Here is a 14,506-nt window from a genome sequence, read left to right as displayed (position 1 = left end):
ACTTTTAGATTTAACTATTTGAACTATTTTTACCATGAATCTTTTGAATGTGTAGCAACCCTTAAACATCACACACTAAAAAATATATTAAGCTTGGAAAAAGTAAAGTCAAGTTTGACTAAACACTTTTAGCCTAGGAATGGAGCATTAGCGTGTGAGTTTTAAGGTACTTGATTTTTCACCAAAAAAGTTTAGGATCATGTTCAATGAAGCTCATCCTTATGAGTATTGAGTAGCAAAAGGTCTTTCCAAGATGAAATTATGGTCACATTCTTATAATAGTGAGATTCTACTTTTCAGCTTGCTAGATATAGTTCATCTTGGACTATGAGGTCGGTCCTATAGTGTTGATTACAAAGATATTTCTAAATAGCAGTTGGTTCATTCTATGGGCCCCGTACATGAACACTTCTTCTAGGTTAACCCTTATAAATGTGTACTCAAAATTGAAAACAGAGAAAAGAGCTTTAATATGCATATTTAGTACCCCTTTTAGTGTACAAAACACATATGTGCTATTATTAATTACTTTTTAATGCTCTAGAATGAAATAATTTATTGCTTGTACTTATGGTTATAATTACAATGTCTTGTCTCATCTTTAAATGCAAGAAAAAACATCAAACTCTATGTCAAAGGCATGTTTAATCAATTGAAAGCAAAAAAAATGGACAAAGCTAGATATTTGAATTTTGAATTTGAATTTTAAGAAAGAAAAGGAAGAGCTTCACAATTTTTGGTTTATCTTAATATAGGCAAACCATAAGATCCAAATGACTAACAACCATATAAAGATATGTGTATAAATACGTGTGATAATGATAAATAAGTCACATCTAAAAGATATGTATAAACAAGAAAATAGGACGAAATATATAAATATATATTTATATTAAGATGAATACAGAATAAAGTAATCCAATCTTACTCCCCACAAAATCTTGTCAATTGTCACCATATAGATATACAAGAAAATAAGACTAAATATAAAAAGATTTGTGCGTATTAAGATGAATAAATAATTAAGAAAATACATCTTAGGTGCATGAAATATCCAATGTTCATGACAATATGACAATGTCTTTATAACTTTTGGATTTAACTATTTGAACTATTTTTACCATGAATCTTTTGAATGTGTAGCCACCCTTAAACATCACACATTAAGAAAAATATTACGCTTGGAAAAAGTAAAGTCAACTTTGACTACTTAACACTTTTAGCCTAGGAATGGAGCATTAGTGTGTGATGTTTAAGGTGCTTGATTTTTAACCACAGAAGTTTAGGATCATGTTCAATGATACTCATCCTTATGAATATTGAACATATATTACCATGAATTTTCCCATCATGCTCCCTTATCTTAATTCGTGTGATGGATCAAGATCTAAATATTCATGACAAAAAATGTTCACACAATTAAATCCATAACTTCATGATGAATCATAAAATGTGATCCCAAATATTGATAGTGAAAATTGTTCACATAATTAAATACATAAGTTATTTAAACAATATACAATATACTCATGTTAATGATGATTCATAAAACACACTCTGTAACTTCAATAATAATAAATGTTCACTCCAACTCTTACTCATAACCCTAATCCTATCCATGATACAATTGCTACCTCTAAACTCTAGACACTTATATTAATATAATATTCTATGTTTAATAATTATAAATTACTATTCTATATATATATATATATATATTACATTTTATTATATTTTTAATATGCTATAATCAAAATAATAAAATACACTCAAAAATTATAGGACCTACGTTTTCTTCTCCCTTCTTGCTTACCAATACCTAAAAAAAAATACATCCAAAAAATTATTATAATTAAAATAAAATAGTAAAATGGTACTTAATCTACAGCAAGTACCAATAATAATAATTTACATAAGGAAATCTTACCATTTGTGACTACCTATTACATAGAAAAGAAGTTTCAACCATTACAAACTCTGTACTCTTGTGAAAACTGTTCTGCCTGCACGTTCAAGGATGGTGTGGTTATTTTAAGTTTCTTTATAACTTCTCCACAAATTAGATATTCTCTCTGTTCGTTCTTGTCCTTGAAATAGCTGTACAATCTCTTTGTTCACACAATAGTTTAATTTCCATGTCGATTATTTCCAGTGATTTTTGTAATTACTTTTCCAAGTTCTTGCAATCTTCGGAAGCCGTGTCTCCACTTGGATTCTCTTAATCCGGATTTATTGTCCGTTTGCCTGTCATCGTTGAAATCACACTGTCTTTTTTGGCCTCGATTAGACCACAATGTTTTAAAAACTATATAATTGATTTCACATTGGATTTCTTAGGCTTACGTTTGGATTGTTCAGAGAAAAGCATACGGATGGGCTCCACCGCCACAATCGATCGCCCCGCCTCCGCTACGACCGAGAAAATGGAAATGGAGGTGATTTCCCTATAAATCTCCTGAATTAGGTAGTTAATGTCTGCATAATTTGCTCTACAATCACACTTCCCTTAATTCAAGATTGGATTTTTATGGAGTCGGGTTTCTGAATTTGCCCGCCAAACACACTTCCGTTCATTCAAGTTAAGATCTTCAGGAGAGGAAAAAGTGAAGAATTTGAACGATGAGGGAGCCTCTGAATCCCCTGTTCTTGGCACTGGGAGTTACTGTGCTGCTGTTTGGCTGGGATGCAGCTGCACAGACTTTGAATTCGACTTGTCCTTTGAAAAACTGTAACAGCCTACCTGCATTTGGAGCTACTCTATCATATGACTACAATGCGGAGAATGGATCATTGAATATAGCTTTCCAGGCCAAGCCTGATGCTTCGGGGGGGTGGGTTGCTTGGGGAATAAACCCACAAGGGCTAACGATGGTTGGTACACAGACCTTGATCGCTTTTAGGTTGGATAACGGATCTACCATAGTTGGAACCTATGATGTGAACTCCACATCTGTTGTGAATCCTTCAAAGATTAGCATTCCTGTGACGAACAAGAGTGCTGTGTATGAGAGTAGCAGTGGGAAGATAACAATCTTCGCCTCCCTGGAACTTGATCCCAACCTAGAGAGTGTTAATCAGGTGTGGCAAGTGGGTAGCTCAGTCAGCAACATGATTCCTAGCATCCACGGTTTTGCTGAGGCCAACAAAAATAGTCTAGGAGAACTTAATCTCCAAGCTGGATCTTCCTCTGCTTCCCCTGCTGAATAACCTACACCAGCTGTTAATAATGTGAGTATTGTGTTTTTTTGTCATGGGCTTTTTTGAGACATTAGATTACCAGAGTCTGTATTGTGTTTCTAGATTTTCATATTCACAATTATATTTCACGATAAATTTGATCATCATTGAATTTTGTAAAATTCACTATGGATTGTAATCTAAAGGAAAAGAAATATGCAATTCAATTTAAATAATATTTTTCTTTTTTCAATTTAATATTTCTTCTTATATTTTGTAAATGTTTTAAAACTTCAAGATCCAGATAAGGAAGAGGAAAGGAAAGGGGCTTTTATAGTCCACCACACCAGCTATAGTTTTTGAGTTAACATATGGTGACAGTGATATGGGACTAGCTCCTTTTCAAGAGGTAGCTAACTGCATGACAAACGAGGCGTACATACCCTACCATGCAGTGGGATTTGAATTTGTGACCTCTCTTTCAAGAGTACTAGTTCTATATGCATTATAAAGAGAATTCCAACAGAGACAATTTTAAATTTGAGTTAAAATCTGTTTAGCCTCTTTTAGCTTTTTGGTTATTTTGATAATGAATAATAGATTGCAGATCCAAAATAACCAAGTAAAATACTTGCAAACAATTTGAATCAGAATCAATATTAATCTACTAGATGTGGAATTTTGTGAATATTTAGCATTATGTGAAATTGAACTCTTTCTGTAATCTTAATTAAAGTCATGGTGAAGGTGATATAAGAGAGTGCTAATAAAAAGTGGCTTTTGAAGTTGAAGCCTTGGAAATAACATGAAATATAGGTTGCATCCTTGCTATATTCTATAATCTATTATAACAAATTCATTTTCTTTATTTAGTTTGGATTCAAGAGCATTTTCTTTCTATTGATTTCAATTTGGGTTTTTCACATCCCTATAATATTTCTGCTTTAGTTTGCATTGTTATGGGTGGAGATAGGATGAGTCAAACCCAATAAACATGATGACTTCTATAACATCGTGATAAATATCAAACAAACATCAACAATGACCACCAACAAATGTATTATACATATCCAATGTATGGGGTTAATATTTACATGTGTCATAAGACTTAAATTATTCATCCTTTTACATTGAGTTAAAATTAAATGTTTGGAAGCCTTTTAGCATGACCTATCTGTTATATTACTCGAATATTTTTCCTCGCCTTTTAATATATTACCTAACTATATTTTCCTATCCAAAATACAAGCACTAAATACCAATCAATAATTATTTTTTAAGATGTATATTCTTGAGCTTCTAAGGTTGGGTCCCATGGAGGGGGCCTTCCTTAAAAATATAGTAGTCCAAGCTTAAAAAATCTAGCTCCTAGATTTAAGCAAGTGCAGTTCCATTAATTTTAAATTTGAAGATTAACTAAGAGATTTTAAATTCATGTGTCATAATTGTATTACAAAGATGGCTTTTTAGGATCCATATACCACATGCCTTGAATTAATTATTTTTTGTCTAAAATCCATATCATTATAAATTTAAAGGTAAAATCCATAACATTCCTTTAAATTATATTTAAAAAGTAAAAATTTAAAAAATAAATATTGTTTTAAGTTAGTGGAGCTATGTCTAACCCTCAAATCTAAAGACCTAAAAAGTAGGAGCTTCTATTTGGTATGAAAAGATTTTAATACACTGGTAGGGAGATTAAAGGTCTATTTTTTAAGTAGATGAAGTCTCACGATTTTTTTTGGGCTACAAAACTAATTAGAATATTTTCTTTTAAAATAGGAACCCCATTTTTTTAGGTCATAATTTGAGTGGATGAAAGTGAGGTGAGATTCAAACATTGACAAACAATAATAATTTAATCTCATGTTTTCCCTAAATAAAATTCACATGTATGCTCATCTTAGTTTTCCTAAAATATCTCTATAAGTACAACTCCATTTTAAATTATAACACTATAAATCTTAAGCTTATTTTCAATATACAATTTAGAGGACCACTATCTCTATTAAACTTATTAATTTTTTTTTGAAAACATAAGAATACTTGCATTTAAATATTCTCATTAGTTTAAAGTTTTTTAATATTTTCATTGACCAATGATTATAGGAGTCAAGTGTATGAGGAACACGTGACTCAAGTTGGAATTGAGGATATAATTGATAATCAAAGCGCAATTGTGTTATGGATAAATGTTTGGTTTATATTACAAGGTATTATATTGCTATTATTATTATTTTTTATTTTAATAAAGGCACATGATGTGGTAAGTCAAACTATGCACCTTAATGGGAGATGTCATGGGAAGAATGACTAATGTGGAGTTTAAATTCCTCACAATGGTTCCTCTCACTAATTTCAATATAACTTTAAAAATTTGGTGGAATTGCATGGAAAGAAACTAGAAAATAAGGTCAAATGTATTTTAAGGGGTTGAATGTTCCAAATAAAAATATTCATTAGTGGTATTATGTGGAAAGAAATTAGAAAATCAAAAAACTAATATTTATTGTTAATAAAATAAAATTATAATTTAGATGTTCATAAGATATAAACATTGAGGTCAATTAAGAAGTTGTCCTTTAAAAAAGTAAATTTATATTTAACATATGTATTTTTAGTACATTATATAGTTTTTTCTTATTTTGATAAATGCAATTTTTAAATTAATTCTAATTTTATTATTATATGAAAATTCTTTTATAGATTGTCATATATTTTAATATTTTAGTAAAATTATTCTTACATTTTGTGTTGAGGATTACAAAATATAAAAAGATATTTTAAATATAAAATTTTAAAAGAAAATTACACTTAAATAGATCTACAAGCTAATATTACTAGAACTTTTAATATTGTTTACATGAGTAAAAGTTGTCACAACATCATACTTGAATAATTCTTTTTAATAAATTATTGTTAAAGTCATTGTTAACATATATTTTGAGTTGAAAATTTGTGACCTAATTATAATATATTGAGCTAGATAATGTATTTGACCACAATTATTTTTTCTACTAAAAATACTTATATTCATTTGTGCTAATAAATTATCTTAAAATATAATTTATCAAATTTAAGCTTCCTTCTAATCAAAGCACCGCCAAAATGGGACTTGATCAAACAATGCCCTCCACTTCATTTCCCCATAACCCCATAACCCTTTAATTTTGCCCAAATCTAGCGCATAATTTTGTTAAGTCATTTAATTTCTTTCACATAAAATGTTGTTATTGATTCTATGAGATATGCTATTTTGCTACTTATTTGGAAAAGTAGATGTTTAGTTTTCCAACTATATTATGCATGAGGAAGTAGAAATGTTACAATTTTACTATGACATTATGTTACAATTGACTTTTTGTGCTTTCAACCGAAGACATATTATGCCAAAGCAAAAGGGAATCAAGTAAGCTCTTGAGATCCCAGATGTAAGAATTGAGAATGGTGTATATGTTGTAAGCTAGTTAGGAAGATGACTCAGAGACTTCTATATCTCATTGCACCTTTTATTATTTAAATCTACAGTCTACTCTATTGGATTGCTATCATTTAATGTAATTCAACTTTGTTCAATAAAAAAAATGTTCTAGAAAATATCTATATTTGAAAAGTATTTAATGATAGTGATCCAATTTATAACTTTCAAACTATACAAATGAATATCATGAGTTTTTGATAAAATGATTACAAACAATAAAAAGTATAAATACACAAGAAATCTTGTATAAGAATGTCATTATTCAATTGAAAATATATTAGTAAGGGCTCTAGTGGCACAAGAAAGAGAGGGAATTAACATATTTAAGGTAGAACTCCATCCTATAGATTTTTTAAAAAGAGACATTGAAGAGATCAATTTCTAGGATGAAGCAACCCCGAAACCTATTTCCATTTGGAAAATATTAAATCTGTCATTTAAATTTGTTCAAATATTTGTTGTGATGTTTCAATTAGAAATCACATCAAGTAAGAAGTATATAAGGTAAAAATTAGAGTCTTATTGTTGTTCCAATCAATAATAGTTAGATGTCCTTAGCTTTGTGTACCCTAGTGGCTCTTACATTATGAACTTAATCATAGTTTCTTAGCTAATTTTAATGATTCTTATAAGTTTAATATGGTTAAGTATAGCTAACTTATTTAATTATTCTTGTAACTTGGATATATATGTTTAAAATGGTGGGATCTATAATTTTAGCATAGTTTGTGTCTTGTTTGATTGCAATCTTAGGTTACCCTTCATTGCCATAGAGTTTTATCTTGTTTGGTTGTAATCTAAGATTTTCCTTCACTACTTTTTGTTGGACTTCATGTTATGTAATGAAACCATGGTTTTTTTTGTTAATAATCTAATAAAAAAAGAAAACATTAATAAGACTTTATGAATTTGTTAAAGGAACACCTCATTATTACATAAATGGAAACCTTCTAATTGAAAATAATAAGTTCAAATCAATAAAACTATGATACTAAGAATAATCTTCATTTATGTACACAAATTTAACTAAACACTAATTAATCATTATTATCAATCAGTGAAATAAATATTATTAAAAATTAAATTAGGACTTTACTTAGCGAAATCCATCTAAAAGAACTTTTATCACAACTAGTTTTAGGGTTCAATCATCAACATCTAGGAAAGAAGAAATGTAGATAAATTGTTTGACGAAATGCCTACACCAAGCAAGCAATGCATATGCTATGTTTGGCAAAATGTCTTGAGAAAATATCAAATGTACAGAACATTATGTTGATGATTGTCTCATTGGAAAACATGCTTCATGTAATGCCAAGGATTCTAGAGTATTCACCCACAACTCACCATAAAAGTTGAATTATATTATTGAGCGAATTTGCATTCTACAGAAGCTGGAGAAATGGTATTACCAAAGAATTATTAAAATCCCATCACATTCTATTCAAGGGTAACTATTCAAGTACATACAAGACAAAATACCACAAAAAAGCAAAATATAAGACAATTTAACATAGTGCTGAAAATATATTGTAAATGTAACAAGAAATACAATGGCAGATTTTGAGAATGGATAGTAACCCAAACAACTTATCCATATAAAATATGGATGCACAAACCAAAGAAATAAATGCATGTACAACTAATAGAACATTTTCGATGCAATGATAACTACGTGTATATATGTGATTGTACATTAACGATTAACTCTTTATTTCTAATTAATCATGAAACACACTAATCTACGTATCAATTTCAGCATGTTCAAGGAATTAGCATACAATCAAAATCATTAGAATAAGTAAAATTTTGCCCTTTCATTTATTATGTAATTCCAATCAATGCCACTGTGTAACTTTGTTATCTTATTCTAAGTCCTTCCAGTATAACCCATACACATGAGTCTACCTAGATTAAATCATAAAGAGAACACAGACTTGATAAGTGAGTATTTGGTTGTTAAATCACTACTCATGAAATATGGGTCAATGAGTTTGACTCAAAATCACATAGTTAAATCCTGATAGCAATATCACAATTTGACTTACTATGGAAATTATCTCCTACTTATCGAGTATCTGGTTGTTAAGATTGATGATTAATGTGATAAAAGGGTGTACTTTAGTTGATTAAAAATGTTTTAGAATTAGGAGTATGTAAGTGCAATTCGGGAATAGGAGTCGTGTTCATATGAATGGAAAAGAAGAGAATTTCTACTACTATAAAGAGGAAGGAATTTTATAATTCTTAATTAAAATTTCTAAAAATTGAAAAATTAAAATATGAGTCATCAATCTTTTATAATAAATAAATTCAGGAACTCAACCAAGATTGATAGAAGTGATTTGCTTCTATAATCTTAAAATTAGAATTATTTATGTTCACATATCAAATGTCGCATTTTAAATACTATTCATTTCACAACTAAAATAATTTTAATTGTCATAAATAATACTACTATAAATTCTAAAATTTATACATAAGTACTTACAATAAAATTCAAAAACACATCCTACTAAACATAATAATAAGTATTTGTTGAATAATTTAAAATTTATTAAAAATATAAATAAATAAATTTAGATTTATATTAATATTATTATTACATTTAAAAATAATAATAATTACTTTTAGATTGAACTAATTGAGATGTAGTTTATATCTATTGTTATTATTTGTCTAAAGAAAATATTTTTATGCTAACATTTTATAGTGTCTTTGTTGGAAGTAATTTATAATATTGTTTACTCTTCCTCATTTTTATTAGACAAACAATAATCACATAAATAATAACACAAAGAAAAAAAATTTGAAGATTGAAACTACATATTTTACTTCTATTGATTTTGATTTGGTGCAAGATGACTATTCTCAATTGTATCAAATCTAAAGAGAAATTACTCTCCAATTAAAAGTATGCAATTGAAATGTTTAAAAATCAACTATTTAACTAAATATAATTAATTGGAAAATTAAATACAATTTTAAAAATAATAAATCTAACTAAAAAACTAAAATTTAATTAAAAAGTAAAATTGACTAAAAGTGAAATAAATCTAATTAAATGATTTAAGGAAAAAATAAGATACTTGAAAGCTTTATTAAAAGATGTGAAAAAATAAGTATCATTTCTCCTTTATGTTGATATGGGATAAGATTAGCACAAAAATTAATATTGTTTTAAACATCAACATGAAATTGTAATTTTTATCATTAGGAATATGACATTCCAAAACAAGTACGTGGATAACAATTTTCTCATGAGAGGAAGCAACTTCTTTCCTTTTGCATTCAAGACCCTCCAAGTCTATATTGTGAAAAAATAAAAAATAAAAGAAAAATATAGAGCCTTTGAACACAATAGAAATCAACATTTTAGATTAAAAAAACCAAAACTCACCAAAAGATCAATGATAAATTTGTTGACATAAATTAAAATCAAAGTCTTTCAATCAATAAATTCAATAGAACAGAGATGAACAATGGGTAACCATATCTTAAGAATTTAAAGGTTGCATTTACATAAATCAATGATAAAAAACTTACTAAAGAGATATAAAACAAAAATTAGAAACTTCTTTGCAAATTAAAAATGAGATTGCTAAGAATAAAGTTGGATTTTTAGAAATTTTAGAAATTAGGAAATTTTTCAATGAATCATCAAAAAATCAATTGGAAAATAAAAAATGGACCAGGTCTTCAAAAATTTCCATCAATAATATAATTTTTGGGAGCAAGGCTCCAACACAAAGCCTATCAACTTAATTAGATTGTGTATGAGGAGCAAAGTGTCTTACAATAAGTGGAATTAGATTGTGTATGAGTAGTAAAGTATTTTTCAATCATTTTAATCAGTAAAATGTCTTAGAATCTATGTTAGATATGTATTTTACAAAAAAAATATTTACATGTCTAGGATTAAATTATGGTTACATTCCTATAATAGTGAGATTCTACTTTTGAAATTGCTAGACATAGTTCACTTTGGACTATGGGTCAGTTCTATAGTGTTATTTAAAAAGATCTTTCTAAATAATGCCATGGCGTTGGTGCATTCTATGGGCCGTATAGACACATGTTTCTCCTTGGTCAATCCTTATAAATGTAAACTCAAAATTTAAAACAAATAGAAGAGCTCTAATATGCATATTTTGTATCCCTTTTAGTGTGAAAAATTGAGATGTGCTAATATTAATTACGTTTTAATGTCTAGATTGGAATAATTTCAAATGATTCCTTGCTTGTACTTATGGTTATAGTTAAAATATCTTGAAATACAATAAGAAAACATCAAATTCATGAAAAAGAGTGTTTAATCAATTGAAAACAAAAAGGTTGATGAAGCTAGGTATTTGAAAGTTGAATTTGAACGTTCAAGGATGGTGTGGTTATTTTAAGTTTCTTTATAACTTCTCCCCAAATTAGATATTCTTTTTGTTCGTTCTTGTCCTTGAAATAGTTGTTGATTATTTCCACTGATTTTTGTAATTACTTTTCCAAGTTCTTCCATCGTGACAAAATCTGCCTCATTGCAATCTTCTCTGAACCCGTGTCTCCACTTCTCTTCATTCATATTTATTATATTATTTTAAAATGTTTGGAAACATTTTAGCATGATATATCTACTAGCACTTGCACCAAAGGGAGGTGCAAGGGATACACCGATAGGTATTATTAGAAAGGTTAATTGAACATATTGTATAATTCAAAGAGATTTTTATATTTGAGAGCACAGATTTAAATTTTTATTATTAAAAAGGTAAAATTGTAGAAACTGAGTTGAATAAGAATTACAATAACATTGATATTAGAGCTAGACAGTCTTCAGCAGCATCAAGCATGTTTTACCACATTCCCTAACAACTCAAGCATAACTTAGAGTTTTATGGCAGATACTTCTAACTCTGCAATCTTATGAAAATAATCTAAATTTATAGAGAACTTTAAAAAATTAAAAACTGAACTTAAAAAAATTAAAAACTGAATTGCTATCCTATTCACTTAGCATTCAAACAAGACTTTCTATTACTACAGTGTAAAGAAGTGTCACATTTCACTCTTTGATATTCATCCTATGGTCTAACACTTATTTTATAAATGGAACTCCCCATTGTTAAGACCTAGAAGATAATGATGCAGATGAATCAATTCCAACCAAAAAACTGTGATTTAAAATTCAACTTATAGCTAGGGTTCTCAATTATTAAAACGGGGTCTATCAGGATGCAGACAGGAAGGCAAAACAAAATAACTACTAACTCTGTACTTCTAAACTCGGTAAGAAAAAATAAGTAGCAACTAATTTTTTGGCTAATCTTACATTACTATATTGAAATCTTCTCATCAAAACCTACTCAGCAGCAATAACCTTTTAACATCTCAAGGCCATTGAATAGATAAGATATCTTATGTATAGCAAGCAAATTGAATGATTAAATACAAGGTATGGTGAAGCCTGCATATGCAATTCAATCAAAATTTACCATAATTCCCTGCTTACAAGAGCCCTTAAAATATCAAAGCTATAGCAGAATAGATACTAACAGATACTAGGTCGTTTAGGGTTCATTGATTTGCTTCTGATGTTGTAGTTGTAAGTACACTAGAATACATGAATGTCTCCAAGAACCAAACAGAAGGAGACGACAACTGAACAACCAAAGAAGCTGAAGCGGTGGATAGTTTAACAGTTATGAAGTTGAACAACTATTGATTCCTCACCGATGGATGGGAAATTTTCATCTCTAAGAGTTCCCTACACTTTTCTTGAGCTCTACCCAATTCTCTCTCCATGTCATTTGATTAGCCATCAAATGTAGAGTTGAAAAACGTTTTAAAAGGTTCCTTGGCATCTCTGGTCGCAGAATTTGTGTTTTCTTCATCTTCCTCAATGAGTGAAGAGAAGAATGGGAAACTGAAGAGGATAGAGGAAGATGAAGAACACCCAATTATGTGGTAGAAATGCAGGGGACATTTTATATGTTTTTTTTTCCTGCCCTACATTAGATCACTATTTACAAGAGATGCAGAGCGAATTGTCAAAAGTTCAAAAAAAGTGTATAAAACTCACAGAGATGAAAAATGAATTAAAGGAGGAGCTTAAGAAAACTAGAAATAAGCTACAGTGTTGGTCTACCATGTTGCAGGCAATGAAGGAGGAATGTGATGAAGTTTGTGGAGGAGAAGCTTCACAAGTTTCTAGAAAGAGGAAGTATGTTAGTATGATTAGTAACAAGAAGAAGTGCCTTCTTACCAAGAAACCATGGACTACATTTGGTAAGTTTTACATGAAAGGGAAAGATACTTTCATTCCATGTTAGTCTGATATAAAGAGTTCTCATATTCTACTTTATGGAATCATGTAGCCATTTCATTGGAAAATCATGCATAACACTCTTAATTAAGAAAGATGAAAATTGTTAGGTAAGTTGAATTTAACTCTGATTCTTTTAACCTTTTTTCTTGACTGATTTAATTATATCCTAATATTAATGGTTCCAGTGTCCAAAATGCTCGAGAAAGGCAACACTAAAAATATAAGAGATCATGACATATCTGAGATGGATGATGGCAAAAACAAGAATAAATTGGTATTCAAAAAGTCTTAGCATAATAGGGCAGTGTGTAACCCTAAATGATGGGGCGTACCAATTCTAAGGTAAGGCCATGGATAACTTTGTCCATGCAATCCACCCACCATTCATCAACATATTTTCCTCATCCTGTCTTTGTTTCTTCATGTCCCTGTTGCTGCCTCTTCAGTATGTTTTTCTAGGCTTGCCCATTCTTTTTTCTTTGAGAAATGCTGCCTTTTTGCAGCGTATCTTCCATGTGAGGATGGGCTTCTTCCATGACGATAAATATATTACAAAAGAATTGATGAAATGGATTTATTACCTAACCTGAATGTAACCAAAGTATGTTTTGCCACTCGTATTCCCCTTTTCTAACCTGAAGTTGCTTTATAGAGAACTTTGATCCTTCTACATGGTTGCAAAGTGGCATGAACGATAAAATATCTCCCACTAGCTTCCACCAGCTCAATCTCTCTTTGAGTGATGTATTGTAAAATGATGAAGTTTCATTAAAAAATCACCGCAAATTCTACCCATATTTATAGCACAATCAAATCAAGTTTATTCTAACAACACAAATAAATAGTGCATGGAGCAGTGAATTTAGGATCAGATATGATCTTCGCAAACAAGATTTGGAGTATAGATTTGACATACAGATCAATCACCCCAAACTACGATATGAAAATCATTTGCAGAAAGTTGTTTATCGGTGTGAGACAACTTTTGATTACAAGTAACCTCACAAGGAAAGCATGTTGGCTAATTATATTACTTAAAAATTTCCCCTTACCTTTTAGTATATTACCTAACTATATCTTCCTATCAATGTGACCATTAGACCTCACTCAAGTTACAAGTACCTCAAATAGTATAAGTACCAATAATATATATTTTTAAAGATGTATACCCTCCATCTTCTAAGGTTGGGTCCCATGAAGGGGTTTCCTTAAAAATATAGTAGTCTAATGAATTTTATATTATGTTTAAGGTTAAAATTTCTAGCTCCTAAACTTAAGGAAATTGTGGTCCCATTAATTTTAAATGAAGATTTTAAAGATTTTAATGATGTCATAATTTTATTGCAATAATAATTAATTTTTTTATTTTATAATTTGTTATTTTTCTAGAATCCATATATCACATGCCTTAATTTAATTTTTTGATGAAAATCCATATCATTATAAATTTAAAAAGTAAAATCCATCTCATTTCTTTAAATAATATTAAAAAGGTAAAAATGTTTTTTTTTTTTAAATTTTAAAGTTTT

At 29.2% G+C, this 14,506-nt stretch overlaps 1 protein-coding gene across 1 annotated transcript; it reads left to right on the top strand.

The window, feature by feature from the left end:
• Nucleotides 1–2,502: 2,502 nt before the first annotated feature.
• LOC149529323 (auxin-induced in root cultures protein 12-like) lies at nucleotides 2,503–3,746 on the top strand. Its single transcript, XM_089810583.1, has 2 exons — nucleotides 2,503–3,228; nucleotides 3,476–3,746. Exon 1 carries the CDS (start codon nucleotides 2,620–2,622, stop codon nucleotides 3,205–3,207), a length of 588 nt encoding a protein of 195 aa, XP_089666709.1. The 5' UTR covers nucleotides 2,503–2,619; the 3' UTR covers nucleotides 3,208–3,228; nucleotides 3,476–3,746.
• Nucleotides 3,747–14,506: the final 10,760 nt, after the last annotated feature.

This window comes from Cupressus sempervirens, chromosome 11, assembly GCF_028749045.1.
Source record: "Cupressus sempervirens isolate cs-2001-9-10 chromosome 11, ASM2874904v1, whole genome shotgun sequence".
Lineage (NCBI taxonomy): Eukaryota > Viridiplantae > Streptophyta > Pinopsida > Cupressales > Cupressaceae > Cupressus > Cupressus sempervirens.
This window is presented reverse-complemented; position numbering and strand designations above follow the sequence as displayed.